Consider the following 16,474-nt stretch of genomic DNA (forward strand, 5'->3'; position numbering starts at 1 on the left):
TCCCACGTAACGTTACACATTGGCTTCAATCCTTTTCAATGTTATTTGAGAAACGATTGCGTAAAATATTCACTTCGAATATGAAGCCATGCCTGCGGTAGTATAGGGAAGTAGTTCAGATATGGTTCTAGATGCCAGCATTCTAGAGCTTTGGCACCAATTTGACATAGGCCATTTTGACATCACAGACGACGAATGCAAACCATGAACTGTGCTTCGAATGCATGACAATCCGAGATACAGCGCCAACATCGCGACCCACCAAGCCACGTTGAATCTCTATCTCTATGTTTATGCCCACAAAAGCAATTTTTACCATATCAAACATGATTAGATGGTTACTTCGTCCACGTATTTGTAGGCCCGGCATCTGGCATCAAACTGCGACGTTAAAACAAACAACTGTTTTTTTTTCTTTCACATTTCCAATATGTGCCAGTCGGTAATAAGAACTGACGCGAGAAGCACTTATTCCAATGCGTTAGTTAGAGAGGATTCTATCTAAATCTTGTCTTTTATTCCAATACTCAAGTGGATATGGTGCTAATCGCTAACAAGCTAATATGCTATCAACTATTAACATGCTATCAGGTTGGAACAAAGCGCGAATCAGAAAAAGTAAAGACAACTCGTACGCCTGAAATTTCCAATTGGAGTGTGTATATGGGTTCGGTCTGGTGTTCACTGCGCTCTGGTCTCTCGACTACGACTCCTTGAATAAATCATCCCGAGTTCACACGTAGCGGTAAATGTGAAATAAGAAATTTGCCACCTTCAGCTCACATTTTCGTATTCGCGTTTCATTTCGGCGTGATTGTAAACATGTCGGCCTACTGTGCACCCGGACGTTCTCAACCCTATATCGACTTTGGTGTAACCTTGTGGCAGTTTTCTCGCCGCGAAGCTGCACGCTTTCATGCCCTATGCCCGTTCTTCGTTTCTATAACAGTGTCGCAAAACGGTGTTGAAATTTGCGTGTGCAGGTACAAAACATGAGCAGCCCTACTGTCTCGTTATGTGTGTGTATCCGTAATTTTTCTCGCTATGCAGAGGTGAGGAGCCCTTGGGTCAGAGAGATGGTTTTTGGATCCAAGTACCACCGATGTCTCGCCAAGAAACAGCTCACGGTAAGTGACACAGTCTCGCTTCAAGACTCATGTCTAATTACCATGCTACGCTGCTGCCTATGGCTTTCTTGTTCGACGTAGAAACATCACATCTGTCAGCTTGTTTACCTTTAGAAAGCCCCTCACCACGTTTGGGAGTTGAAAACAGACAACCAAAGTGCTAGATCAGACGCTGATGGTCGCGTCTGCAAAGTATCCAAACGCTTCACTGCCTGAACAAAAAAGCTGCAATTTTAGATGAAAGCCATGGCGCTCTTCGTCTCGATCATGCCCCACTAGCTGTCGCAGAAACAGCTGAGTGTGGCGAAATGGGCGTGTTGGTTCATCCTAAATGTTAATACTGGAGCGCTTAGTAAACACGAACACGAAAAAAGGAGACATTCGCACACGCGTTCGCTACTTACAAACATGAAGTTTAACTGCTTGACATAGCCGAACAAAACTGCCTTCAAATACACGTCACCGACCACGTGAGCCAAGATGCCACCGGGGAGCAAAGTGACAGGATAGAGCATACAAACAAGAAGAATTAAAATTTTGTTACGCATGCGCAAATATTTGAGCTCTTTGTCGGACAACGCCAAAGAAGTCTTGCTGATACAGCAACCATCGGATTGTCAATCTGCTCATTCTCGATTATTGAACGGGTGATTTCACACTTGCCGCCTCCTACTATCTTCGTTTTATTGAAGATGGGGACCCACACATACAAGCATGGAAATGCGTATCTAGGAAACCATCTGAAGGCGTTTCGGTAATTTTGTAGTTCTGCTCCTTAAGCCGTTCATTCAGCACCGTCCCGTTTTCCCAACTTAACAGGGGCCTCAGCGCAGAGGAATGGGATAGAGGACTCCCTCTTTGCGCTCAAAGAACACATTTTTGTGCATCTTTTTGCAGCTATACTTTCTCGGTCAGATCAGCTGCCCTACAAAAACAACCCAGCTTGCTAGGTTCTGAGAACACAACCTGTACATTAGAGAGTTTTAGCTCAGCGGGTTTACGTTTCGCTCCGCTCGCGGTCTCCACCGTTGCGCCAGCGGAGCGGCTCGCTAAAAAAGAATTTTAGCCCGGCGGATCACTCACCCGCTCGAGCGGAGAGAGCGGGGCGCTCTGCTTCCCCACCTAGTGGTCCGAATAGGAGTTACTGAGAAATGAATTTGAATGACGCTTGCTTTTATAATGCAAGAACTGTTGAATAAAGATATATTACGTGTTCTCAGTACATTATTTGTTAATAATATACTGAGTACTAATGTACGGGTCAGCGCCGCAGTCGCCGTCGTCGATGCAGAACTGCCGGCGTTCATGTTCGCGGCTGCCATCTTCCATTTCCCATACACGCCCGCGCGCGCTTACGCACGCTCGCGCGCTGCGTATACCCTCCGCTGGGGAGTGCTTTCCAGCGGGCGTAAACGCTGCTCCGTAAAACCGCTGGCCGCCTCAGCGTTGTGCGCATGCGCAGTCGTGTCTCCGCTCGCCCGCTCCGCTCCGCTGGCCGTAAACCCGCTGGGCTAAAACTCTCTATTGTCCTGAGCGGCTTTCATACGTCACACTCATAAACGCCTCTACGTCGGATGCGCTGCCTGAACGTGACCGGTTATGACACGTGGTTTCGGCAATTTATTCCTCGAAACGCGAGACCGCATCTGGAAGTGCACCGCGCACTCCAAAGGAATAGACGAAAAAATAATGTCAGAACGCATCTCGCTAGGAATGTCGAAGTTAATGCGTTTATCATTGCAGAGATGTGGTGACGCACCGTACTGCCACCGCCGAAACGCGTCATGTATAACGCTTGTCTGCAACCAGGCTCCTCTCCCACGTGTATCAATGATGATGATAATGGTTATTATTTGTTGATATCCCATTTTACCCGGGGCGGCGCCAAATTGTCACCTAGCCTCCTATGTGACTACAACATTGGATATGGTGATGATGATGATTTAGTGACATTCCATTTGAAAAGGGGCCATGACACAAGGTCACCTAGCCTGCTTGATTTAATCTGGTATGCTATACACGTTCTTATGTAGCATTTTTCTGTACGTCTCCTTAATCTTTTTCCCCTTGAAAATCTACTCTCTTTAGGCCGCGCCATCTAGCGGTGCCGCAGCGAAGTCAGCGCGTAGCGTGTCTGCGAACGTATTTTCTGATAAGATTGTGTGGCTATATATTACATGGGTTCGATTCTATTAAGCACTTAAGAAATTTTTAACTTTTTAACCCGATAGCGTTAAGGAGCTCGTGTCGCAGAGAAGACGGTGTCGTCGGCGTCGGTGTCCGCGGCGTTGGCCGTGAGCGATAAATCCCAAAAGGCACTTTATAAATAAAAAACATTTTGCAAGATGGCCTGGTGGGAATCGAACCAGGGTCTCCGAAGTGTGAGACGGAGACGCTACCACTCAGCCACGAGTTCGTGTCTTCAAAACGGGACAAAATCGCCTCTAGTGAATGCGGTGTTGCCTTAGAAACGTGCCGTAGAAAGTTATACTGCGGTTTATATCGGTAATTATGACCATGTAACTTACAGAAGTCGCAGTTTCACGAGTAGCGAAGTACGTTTCCGCTAAACTTCTTCTGCGCTCTGCGCACACGCAGAGCCATCCTGCGGCAAACACAGAAGACCCCCTCCTCGCAATGTATGGCGCAGCCCCGACACGTGGCGCGCCTCTCGCCCCATGACCGCGTCCGCCTTCATGGCGCGTCGGGGCCCGGCTATCTTTGCCGATCGCAACGTTTGGCTGGCGTAGCGCGTTTGAGTAGGCGGTGCGAACGGGGTGCGATAACGCTATCGCGTTCCACTCTTGAAGGCGAAGCTTAAGCGTCCTCCAATTTTTTTGTAATTTAAAGCGGAAGACACTCAGTGACAAATGCCCTTGACCGAAGTTACCGTCAAAGAGGTTCATTAAGAGCGGCATATAGACCGTTTCATCGGGCGAGGAGGATAGGGCGTGCGGAGAGCCTTTCCTCCTCTCTGGCTTGGGTGATCCGGCGCGGCGCTGCTTGAAAGTATTGCTGTCGCGTGCTGCGGAACGATTTCGAGATGTTTTAGATGGTACTTTGAGAAATTTACGCCGTGTCCGTTCATATAAGGTCGTCAGGGAAGCCTTTCGGTGCATCGGTGACTACAGTAGGCGGAAATATCTTTTGGGGGCGCAAAAATGTGACGCGTTTTATCAGCCGCGGTGTACGCACATTATCAGTCGCGGTGTGCGTATGTGTTGTGAACCATTTTGCTTATATCGGTTTTAATTCAACAAAGAAAAGCGGTGTCTCTGTATTAGCAGCATGAAATGGTAAATCTGCTCAATATCTAATCGCTTGGCGTAGGGAGTAAAACATAAAGCATAAGAGCGCATGCTCGTGCACGGCCAACCTAAGGCAACCACGAAACATCTAAGCGGCAGGCGCAATCAAATATTTGTGATGCACTGGCATCGTTCTCGCGCATTTCAGGTCTAGTAGGCTTCAAATTACCATATGTCTACGCTAGCCTTCCTGCATGAGGCCGATGGCGCTGCTCAAAACAGCGATCACTGCGGTTGGTGAACCAGCACGGTACATATGTAAGCTGTGCGCTTCGGCATTGCCTTTTTGGCCTGCATACAGCCATAATATATGAGGGATCGCATAAAAAGAATGCGATGCCTATTTTTGAGGACAAAATTTCCGTAATGCGTGTGAGTGCCTCGTAGAGAACGGAACGAACACAACCGAAAAAGAAATTCGGTTATCATCCTCTTTCCCGAAAAAACAAGAGAAAACGGGCTAACGCCGCAATAGGGCCTCGCATAGTTACGCCGCACAACGTTTATAAATATATAACCGCTGATGCGGTATGCTTGGACCATGCGGTGTATAGAACAAATATATATGTAATCCAGCACCTACCACTGCTTAGGACGATCGCGCAGTTCGTAAACAGTCCCTTTGCTGGACAAGCGTAATTCAGACTCTAAGGTATGCGGCTATCACTTGCCAAAACTATTTTATTCAGGGGCGGTAACCTCATCCATCGAACCAAGTAGTCACGCAATGTAACCTGCAGCGAACAGTTTGAACGCTTGTCAAAGTATAACATCACAGCTCCTATCGCAGCAGAACGGTACCCACGCTCACGCTGTTACGATCGTCGCGTATGTTTCATGGCTCCTAAACCGCAGCTTATAAATAGAGGATAATACTGCAATGAGGTCACATTAGTGACTGCAACATTCAGAAATACACAATTCATCTCCGAGGCTGATTGTAGACTCGAATATGCGCGTACACATCGCGTTGCGTGTTCCGTCCACCTCAACGCCAGCACAAATTCCGGTCATGACGCCTTAAACCACTTTAGCACGTCTCACAGAACCGTTTACCACGTAGAAGACGCACGTCATACTAAACAGACCGCACGACCGCGAAAACAAACGCCAGAACCTGCCGCCGAGCGTATACCTGCCATGCAAAAGACCGCTTTCACCCAAGCCAGTATGGCGCTGCTCATAGGCGGCGCCACTGCGTTCACAATATGGCGGCGCCTACGAAAAAACGGTCTATACCCAATGGCAGATGGCCGGTTACCCAAGTTAGCGTCAAAGAGGTTCATTAAGAGCGGCATATACCCAATGGCAGATGGCCGGTTACCCAAGTTGGCGTAAAATGGTTTAATTGAAGAGCACGCATGCCCAATCTCCCGTACCCAATGACGAAGTTTGGTCGACTTGGCATCCGGGATAGATAGATAGATAGATAGATAGATAGATAGATAGATAGATAGATAGATAGATAGATAGATAGATAGATAGATAGATAGATAGATAGATAGATACCAGCAAGCGGACAATGAACATCATCATCGTCATCAGGCCAGTTTTATGTCCACTGCAGCACGAAGGCTCCTCTTAACGATCTCCAATTACCGCCTGTCTTGCGCCAGCTGATGCCAATTTGTGCTTGGAATGTTCTTCATTTCGTCACCCTAGCTAAATTTCTATCGTCCTCGACTGCGCTTCCCTTCCTTCAGCACCCATTCTGTAACGCAATAGTCCACCGCTCATGTGCCCTGCGCAATATATGACCAGACTAGGCCCTTCTCCTTTTCTTAACGTCGACTAGAACATCGGATATCCCCGTTTGCTCACTGATCTACACCGCTCTTTTCGTATCCTAGCGTTACGCCTAACATTTTTCATTCCATCGCTTCTTGCATGGTCTTTCAACTTGCTATGGAGCTTCTTTGTTAACCTCCAGCTTTCTGCCTATATTAACACCGGTAGAATGCAATGCACATTTTTCCGTGGTCATTGGTAAGCTCTTTCAGAATTTGGTATGCTTGATGTAGGTACTTCAACCTTTTTTTTTATTCTTCTGTAAATTTTCTTCTCATGATAAAGGTCACCGGTAAGTAAATATAGATAAACGTACTCCTGCACAGTCTCTAGAAACTGATTGGCCATCATATATTCTTCTTCACTTGCGAGGCTATTCAATATTATCATTGTCTGCTTGTTATTCGCCCATGTCACAAGAATGTCATTCAGACTAAAATGTTTCAGGCAGAAATCATGTATCATCCGTGATTCTCTAAGCCATTGCGAAGTATATCTCCCGTGCACGTGTCGCAAAGCCCGAACGAACTCTCGTCCTCCTGGGGGCAACGCTTCCTCCAGCAGCGACGCATGCGCGGACCGCGACGCCCTCCGACGGCGTACGATCGGAACTAGAGGCGTTCACAGACGCTACAAGCCACATCGAATTCGCCTTCGACAAAGTGTTTTTGGGAGTACGTGCCTGCGTCCCACAAGTTGCGGTCCTCCACTCGGCGCTGCTTGGCGTGCTGCTGTTCGGAAACCGCGCACCGCTTCTCTTGTTCCTCGCGCTCTCCCATCGTGTGTATGGCATCGATCCGTCCCTACCTCCCCTGCTTCGCCCCTTCGGTATGCATCGCATACATCTGTAGTCTGTCCAGAGACTTTGCACTCTTACGATCTTCTTCCGCCAGACCCTTTCGAGTGCCCGTTCTTGTACCTGTGAGTAGAGGCCCACGCGTACAATAGCGCAGCTAGCGCAACCGAGCGACTTCTATTCGTGGCGCGCTCACCCGTACTGGACAATGGAGCGAGGAGAGGAGGCGCCATGCCAGTAGCGGCATGCGAGTGGACGCGTGGGAGAGCGCGCACGTGAGCGTCGAACAAGGAGTAGCTGAGCCAATAGCGGCAAGTGAGCGGGGGGCATGGGGTGCATGCGCATTGGCGACAAACTGTTATCTTGACGGCCTCGCGTTTCGCCTTGGCTTCCGTCTAGGCGAAGAGACGACGGGAATCGTGACGTAAATGTGGCGCAGTTCCTCGGCCTTGGTACGGCAGAAGGCACGGATTGAGGAGTAAGTTTTGCGAGTGCTGGTCGATGCGAAGGAAAATGGTGTCCTTTTTAGAAGTGAAGCTCCGCTCCTGGCAGTATGAGGACCCGACATTTCTATTTCTTACCTCTAATAATGAACTACTTTGGATAATATTTCTTGCGGTGAGATGATCCGCGGACGGCGCTTTAGAACTCCAGATGTCTAACCAAACTTTCCGATTAGGTCTGGTGAGGAACCTTTTAATGCCTCCTTTTCTAGTATTTGCCTGAATGTACTCTTCCCTCTTGACACAGAATTAAAGCGGCATCATCGGTCTGCCTTCAATTCCCCGTGTTCACACAGCTTTGCGGCATCTTGTATAGAACAAAACGCGGGCAAGGATGCCTACATTGTAACTCAGACGTTACAGTGTTTTATTTAACCGTTCACTCAGAATACGCAAGCTACGTCAAATTATAAGGTTTGACCACCCAAGGCTACACACGAACTGTGAGAGATGCAGTACCCAAGGGGCGCCGAATTAATTTCGAATACTTGGAGTTCTTTATTGCACTCGTTAATCTAACTGCATGATTGTTTTCCGTTCTGTTCCTTTCAATCTGTCATTCCGTCTACTAAGTGCGACAATATAATAAATAAAGCTGAGAGAAAATCCCACTCCTACTGAACTGTAATCGCAGGTGATAGTCAAATAACAATAAATGAATAGGGCTTGTGAAATTAACTACAAGCGCAAATTATCACGGAGAATACCGTACGTAAGAATGAACCGATGGGCACGGCGCGCTTCGCTTACCGTCGATTAATTTATACATCGAGCACAAATGGTACTTCCGTTAAGATTTTAATGCGCTGATAAATTAGTGATGCCTTCATAATATCGCTCGTTCCTGGATCAGCTCTTAGGAGAATACGATGGCATTGACACATGATTGTTTACATCTTACGATGCTGCACCTTGGCGCCGCGTCTGACGCATCATCCTGAAACTCTTATGACCATGACATAGCCATGTGAATAAACGAGGCCAACACTATAATACAACACGCAAACTCCCTCTGCCACAACCGATCTTCTGACCCAAGTGACCTCGTGATCAGCAGCGTAAAGCAATACCTTGTGAGGCACCGCGGCCGGTATGAGCAACACCGAGGCACATTCTCTTCTTAAGCTCGTGGGCTCATATGTATATCTCTCTTTTTATGCAGAAGAATTATCTCTGGGATTGCCACCACTACTGCAAGAGGAACAGCGAATGGTACTACGGCGTATACGAAGACAGCAGCAGATGCCAGGTAAGCTGGGCCTTGTCGGTGACGACTCAACGCTGTTCGCGTTTGGCCGAGCGAGACCAATTGCAGCGTATAGCAAGCACTGTGACCAAACCCGTGACTAAGCCTACAGTTGACGTAGTGCACTCTTCGTCAAAACTATACGGGCTACGTAGCCTGCGACCGCCGGGACAACTACAGGCTTGGTAGTTACTGCGGTATGCCATAACTTAGAATGTCCTAGGAAATGGAAAAGAACTCCCGTATATACTCACCATCAAGAAGTTTGGAGTGTCAGAAACGCGAAGGAAATGGCGCAACTCACCCGTGTGTCATGAATGAGCTGAATAGCCTGTGTACTTTTCACTAGGTATGTGCGTATGTCATAATAAATGAAAGCTCGAACGGGCAGCTATGATACAAAACGCGCTTTCTAAGTCAGTAACTGCAGACTGTGCGCGGTATCAATTTATATAGCAGCTATTTGCAGAACTTTGTAGAGCGTGTTACTTCTGAGACCAGCTTTTATTTAACCTTTCACTGCCGGAAGCCAACGGTACTCTTCCGACAGCAGAAACTTTCGTGTACTCCTATGTACGCTCCCTCTTGAGGTGTCTAGTCATGTTCACAGTGCCTGATAGTGTCTGAATTATGTTCATAATGATGTTGACAGTGTTAAGCACCAAGTTTTAATAATGCACAGACGGCGGCTCTATATAGGTCAGTTCCTACTACGGGCCACAGGGTCCCAGTGGCTGATTTTCCTCCACGACGACTTGCTTCGTACAGCAGCGAATATTGTGGCATAGTGTAACATGAAACTCCAATAATTCAAAGGTTTTACAAAGCCATTTCTTTGGAGTTTTACGATTATCATATGGCCCCATCATATGTCGAAGCTAACATGTGAAATTTCCGCTCTCTGACAAAAATTGCATCCAAAGAAAGTGCGATGTTGAAGCTTCTTCTTTGTTAAGAGCCCGTCAAGGCGTAGATTCCAGCACACGCGTTGGATTGGCACAATTTTTTTTATCAAGCAAGCTACAAAGTTCCACAAACTGGGTGCACAATCCGTCAAGCCTTCGTGGCTTTTTCTATGTGCCCCCAGCATTTGTATGTATTCTTGCATTTATGCTTAAGATAAATGTGATTACCTCTGCTGGCGTGGTCATCTAGCAGGCTTTCTCATTGCTGTGGGGCCTTTCTGTCTCTGGAGCAAGAGACGCGAGGCAATGGCCCCACAACACCATCGTCGGGCAGTGTTACCACTTCTGGAATGACTCTCCTGCGAACTAATATCCTATTTGTCTGAGGAACTCTTTTACTCGGGGAAGAGGAGTTTCGTCGACAGTAGTCATGCGGTGCCCTGCCGGCGGCAAATGGGCACGTGCGGTTTGTTTCTTTCTTTAGTGGTGCGTGAATGCTGACTTTTGAGACCAAATCGAATGCCAATCAAATAGTGCCAGAAGCGTAGCGAATCGAATCGAATATCGGACAGTTTCTTGAATAATGAACAGCCGTTGGCACTATCAATATAGAACCATCTGCACATCCTAGTATTCTTAAGGCTAGCATGTTTGTGTCATTACATAGCATGTTATGAAGCATTGTTTACTAAAACCCCTAATCGAGAATTAGAAGCAAATGAGTGGTTTCTTCGCGCGTACAGGGCTCTTCAGAGAGTGGGAATGATCGCTGTATAGCATGTAAAGTATGGCTATCTATGTGACGTAGCCTGCTCTACTACTCATGTTCTCATGTTTTATGCTTATGCTATGCCCACAGGGGTGAAAATTTCACTTACGTTTGCTTCAGCTTAATTGCGTGCAATTGATGTATCGAAACATTAGAAAAGTATTCGAAAATATATTCCCAATAACGAAGAGTCTTTGTTCGATTTGAATACCGAATCAAATAGGGCAATATTGGATTCGTTATTCGCTATTTTCGAATACTCCCAACCCCCTATATTTAAGCAAGTATGCATGTACTTCAGATAGTTGCGTCCGCACTCTAATAGGAATATGAAATATGAATGTGATTTTTTAATGCGAATGGTATCCTTTGCCTATTTCAGCCATTTTAGCCTATCTATCTATCTATCTATCTATCTATCTATCTATCTATCTATCTATCTATCTATCTATCTATCTATCTATCTATCTATCTATCTATCTATCTATTATGCCAACCCAATGGCCCAAGTTGTCCCCTGCGTATGGCCTGCTTGCCATGTGCTTCCGGTCGTGATACCGCCATCTTCGTTCCGTCGTCGCCATTTCAGCTTCATAATGTTACTCTCGTCATGCCGCCCGTCTTCACGCCTTCTACCCCGCACCCAGTGGCCTAAGTTGTCTAGGTATGGGCTCGTGTCGCGATTCCGTCGGGGTCGTTTCCTGGTTTACGCGTAAAGCATTTGGAGCGTCAAAGCGGACAAAAGAGCGCGTGTGGAATGTGGATAGCCGGCCACGAGATAGAGGTGTGTGTATATATATGGCAACTGACGGTGATCAGCTCCAGGCCAGCTTCAGTCGCTCTTCGCGCCTCGGAGGGGCAGGACCCGTGTCTAGTAAGCTCCTGAACAACACATTGCAATGTGTTGATCGCGGTTACAGTCATAGATTCGGGACCTCCAACAGGTGCGCGTAATTCTAACGCGTTTCTCTCGCATTAACTCTAAATCATCATTGAATTTTAAGCAATTTCTAGAGGTCAGCACAATATTGACAGCTAATTTGAGTCTGTGATAAGCTTTGTGCGTTCGGCCGCTGACCTGCAATACTCCTCAATCTAACTGAGGCACACCGCTTCTTTTCTTCAGCACCCGGACCAGCGTATACCCGGCTGGTGCTGCCACGGACGCTGCCTTTCCTCGGATTGCCAGCGAAAGGAATAAAGGCATTTTCCTATTTGCCGCAGCACGGGCTGTCATTGAGAATAACGAGGCCGTCATTTATTCTTTTACGCTCTTCGATACGCGGCTCGTATGCATCTCGGCGTTTCGAAGACAGCAAGAAAAAAAATTATTTATTTACAAATACCTCCCAGGCTCCATGTAGTAGTACTACATGAGGGGGAGTAGACAATGATTTTTAACAAGAACAGGAAAACAAACAAAACAAATTCAAGTAGCTGGTATTATACAATGGTAAAATGTTGTATATATGATGCAAGAATGTAACAATAGAATGCTTAGTAGGTTTGATATAAAATTGAGTGGGCCTACATGATATCGCTAAAAGATTTTTAAACATGATTTCAAGTTATCATGTGGTTTGCAAGAACAGTCATTGATGGTTATTATATTATTGCTAAATGCCATATGGACATGAATACAGATGACATCATCAGGGAGGTCATTCCACAGATCCACTGCACGTGGTAGCGCAGATGTGTTAAAGGCTTGAGTACGGCCGAAAAAACGAGTAAAGCTATGTTGATTATGAAGCCTGCCAGATATGCGATGTGGTTTCGAAAGTGGAAAGGTATTTGAGTGCGCGCTGTCGGCTGTTTTATCCACTAAACAGAGAGTGGCTATCTTCCTTCGTGATTCCAAGGAAGATAGGGATAATGAAGTCTTCATGTTAGTCACACAGGAGCGCCAGTTATAGTCTACAGCGATGAAACTTGCAGCGCGATTTTGCACAGATTCCTCTAATTTTATAAGATAGACTTGGTGAGGTGACCAGACGGATGATGCTTATTCGAGTTGTGGACGAACAAATGTCTGGTATGCTAGTTTCCGGGTTATGGAAGGTGCCGCGTGAAGATTACATTTCAAATATCCTAGTGTGCGCGATACCGTGGCATGATGAAGACAACGCAGGAAGCTGAAAGCACACGCAAGTTGGGTTCGTTACTTAACGCGAACAAACAACTGGATTAGGGTTTCGAAAGAAACCAGCCTCTAGCAGAACCCATCTCAAGATAAATTTCGACGTTATTGCGATTAGCATTGAAGAGATGTAGGGACACGCCGCCTTCGTCGCCGCAGAGACGCGTCATGTGTGAAGCGCATATGCCATCACTGTTCTCACTCGTGCTTCTCTCTGGGCACGCTGCGCCAGCTAGCGGCGCCGCCTTGAAGTTCGCACGTGGCACGTGTATGTATATGTATTTAGACAAGATTGTCTTAATATCTAAGACCAGCGTTGTATTTCTCTATGCGCCGAAGACAATTCAGTTATTTGTTTGATATTGAAGAGTTGTATATATCCAGTGGTACACACCTAGTAAACCAAGTTGGCGCCAAAGGGGTTCAGGTGATCTAAAATCGCTAATCGCATTCTATTAAAAAGGAGAGAGGACACTCGGGATGTTGTTGCGTCCGGAGTTGCCCATTGAAACTATACCGGCTTTCAATGTGAACGGTAACTGCAGCTATGCACGTATCGCCTTCTGGGCTTACGAGTCACGTAGCCCCACTGCGGAGATCCGGTGAAAAAAAAGCGTGTATTGGCAAGTGTTAACTGCCAGATGAGTTCGATGCCCACGGGTTTTGAGATCATATTTCTCGAAAGTGGTACTAAGCGCCATATTTCAATTCCGTACTTGCGATTCCGTACTTGTGAAGAACAAGCAACATTAACAATTTAACCTTCGTTAATGACCGAACGTCATATTGCGATCTAATCTTCAAGAATTATCCCCATATTCAAGTAATCTAAATGAAGTGAGTGAATTCGGATACCAGCTGTAGCACATTTTCCCACCATAAAAAATGTTCATGAAATGAAAACCTTCGATGGTGTATTCTAATCCGAACCACTCGTAAAGCAAAAACAGCGAAGCTGAACAAAGGAGTTCTGAAACTTTTCATAAGCCCTAGAGGACTGCCCGAAATCTACATACGACTTGTATATCCGGTGCTTCAGGCACTTTATATATCAGGTAGTATACCTGGTGCATTTTTCTCGCTATGCCCGAGAATATTCATATGCTTCACTATACCCGAGCTTTGTTCTGATACCTGCGCTTTCTCTTTCATAATAGTCTTTATTTAATGAATGGTACCGCACGAACCCATTCACAGATTAATAAATGTACGTTTATTATGGCCAAATATGACTCATAACTTGTTCTAGCTTGCATTCTTTAAGCGCATTGTAGCATTTGGTCAGCACAATCATTGTGTCACAAGAGTTCACATGCAGTTATACGCGTACTACTTACATACGAAAAATTCTTGGGGCCGCAACATTCATATGCGGAGGTATTACCAGCGAAGCTCTGTAGGCTGCATACATGCGCTCTATACATCGGCTGCATACATTACGAAATCATGCATTTTTATTACGGCCCCACACTACGCCTACACAAGTGCCGCCGCGGTCACCGCACCTCCCACGCATCTGCCGCAAACGCTGCTGCAACCGCGCCGGCACCTCCGACGTGTATGACGTCATAGCCGCATAAGCGCAGGTCACGTGCACAGGCACCGTCGCCACACTCTTTCCCCTCTCCCCTGCCCGTCTCCATTCCGGTACACGCGCCGTGTCCCCGATATGGATAAGCCGCCCAGGGCACCCTCCCCCCCACCCTGGACTGGGGCTAGATATAAACAGCTCCGCTGTAGTAATAATCCAGCATCATAGCAATCACGGTGCCCTTCAACCAGGCGAACATAATATTAGCAGGACGCCGTGAACTGTATTCTGCCACTTCGGACACTGCATAACCAAACATTAAATTGTCTCAAACTCCTGTTCGACATTTTTATGCCTTTTCTTTTCTGGCTGCACGAATCTTAGCCAGAAGGCCCAGACGCAACACCTGCATAATAGGGAGCATTATAATAGGGTCACCCAAACTTTGGGTGACCCAAACAGGGACTATATTGCGTTCCCGGATTACTCTTAGTTATGGCTTGTTACTATAGGGCTGCGGAAGGACATCCTGTAGTAGCGGGCTTCCGTTAACGTCAAGCGCTTGAACGCGGTTACAGCTGCAGAAGATACTTCTCGACGCAGTACCTCGGAAGTAAAAGCACAAACTATTTCAAAACGTGTACTTTTTAGAGGTGTAATGCTCCAGGCGAAAGTGCTTACTAGTTGAAAACTAGTAAGCACTTTTCAGGTAGCACTAGTAAGCTCGCTGAAACCATCTCGCTTTAGACCTACATGCTTCCGATCCACACGCAACTCGAGAATAGCGGTGATTTATTCTTCATTTTGTCCCACTGTACGTGAAATGAGTGAAAGCGATAGCGTGTGACTGCATTTGATTGACGCAAACATTACCAGTTGCTGAGCAATTGGGTCTGGTTTGGTGCTAGGCGAGAACTGACGCAGCTGTGAGGGCCACGACGTTTGTTTACGCAAAACTTATATGTAGGCGGCCTCCGAGCGTGAACCAAAAGCGGTTTGCGTTCAACGCAAGCGCACTGTATAGACGCTAGTCTTTAGGTACAGCCTAGACTTCGATAGGCTACGTTGGACGTGCCTGTTTTCAAATTCACTATTATTTTTATCGATTCGAACCCTCACTGATGACCTCAAACATGGTGTCGAGATAACGCGATGTGAGAAACAAAAATTATTCGTAAAAGGTTATGATGCGCAATGATGTCTGCTCGAGTGAGGTGTACGCAACGGAACCTTCATTTTCTAACTCTAGGAGTCGCAGCGGTGGCGCAGAGGTAGAACACCCGCCTCGCGTGCAAGAGGTCCGTGGTTCGAATCCCGGTGCCGGCAATTTTCCACCGGATTTAAAAAAAAATCCGCGTGTTCATAAAATTGCACAAACAGGCCTGGAGTGTGGCCTGATCCCGGTGACCAGAACCGGTAACGCACTCCCTCACCAGAGCAAGATTGGCCACCCTGGTGCAGTACTTGGCCACAACCTCCTATGAACACAACAATCAAACCCCGGCCCTCAGTCCCCAGCAGCTGCGAAGCAACTGACCACGGCGGCGGTCAGACCTGCGACGCAGCAGAGGGTGCTAAGAATCACTGGCTCCGGACAGGCCGTCATTGGAATATGAACCTGGCAACGTTTAACGCTAGAACGTTATCTAGCGAGGCGAGTCTAGCAGTGCTATTGGAGGAATTAGAGGGCAGTAAATGGGATATAATAGGGCTCAGTGAAATTAGGAGGCCAAAAGAAGCATATACAGTGCTAAATAGCGGGCACGTCCTGTGCTACCGGGGCTTAGCGGAGAGAAGAGAACTAGGAGTCGGATTCCTGGTTAATAAGAATATAGCTGGTAACATACAGGAATTCTATAGCATTAACGAGAGGGTGGCAGGTCTTGTTGTGAAACTTAATAAGAGGTACAAAATGAAGATTGTACAGGTCTACGCCCCTACATCCAGTCATGATGACCAGGAAGTCGAAAGCTTCTATGAAGACGTGGAATCGGCGATGGGCAGAGTGAAAACTAAATACACTATACTAATGGGCGACTTCAATGCCAAGGTAGGCAAGCAGCAGGCTGGAGACAAGGCAGTGGGTGAATATGGCATAGGCACTAGGAATAGCAGGGGAGAGTTATTAGTAGAGTTTGCGGAACAGAATAATATGAGGATAATGAATACCTTCTTCCGCAAGCGGGATAGCCGAAAGTGGACGTGGAGGAGCCCGAACGGCGAGACTAGAAATGAAATAGACTTCATACTCTGCGCTAACCCTGGCATCATACAAGATGTGGACGTGCTCGGCAAGGTGCGCCGCAGTGACCACAGGATGGTAAGAACTCGAATTAGCCTAAACCTGAGGAGGGAACGGAA

At 46.9% G+C, this 16,474-nt stretch overlaps 1 protein-coding gene across 2 annotated transcripts in view; it reads left to right on the forward strand.

Moving 5' to 3' along the window:
• LOC142564942 (uncharacterized) overlaps positions 1 to 16,474 on the forward strand; it is a 75,902-nt gene that overhangs the window by 25,639 nt on the left and 33,789 nt on the right. Inside the window, exons 8-10 of one of the 2 annotated variants that reach the window (XM_075676155.1) lie at positions 1,051 to 1,127; positions 8,685 to 8,771; positions 11,569 to 11,665. In XM_075676155.1, the coding sequence (XP_075532270.1) occupies positions 1,051 to 1,127; positions 8,685 to 8,771; positions 11,569 to 11,643 (239 nt within the window). In that variant the 3' untranslated portion in view covers positions 11,644 to 11,665. Of the gene's footprint in view, positions 1 to 1,050; positions 1,128 to 8,684; positions 8,772 to 11,568; positions 11,666 to 16,474 lie in introns of those variants that run through there. The other variant, XM_075676156.1, reaches the window with a different exon arrangement.

The sequence above is a fragment of the Dermacentor variabilis genome, chromosome 11 (genome assembly GCF_050947875.1).
Source record: "Dermacentor variabilis isolate Ectoservices chromosome 11, ASM5094787v1, whole genome shotgun sequence".
NCBI classification, from domain to species: Eukaryota; Metazoa; Arthropoda; class Arachnida; order Ixodida; family Ixodidae; genus Dermacentor; species Dermacentor variabilis.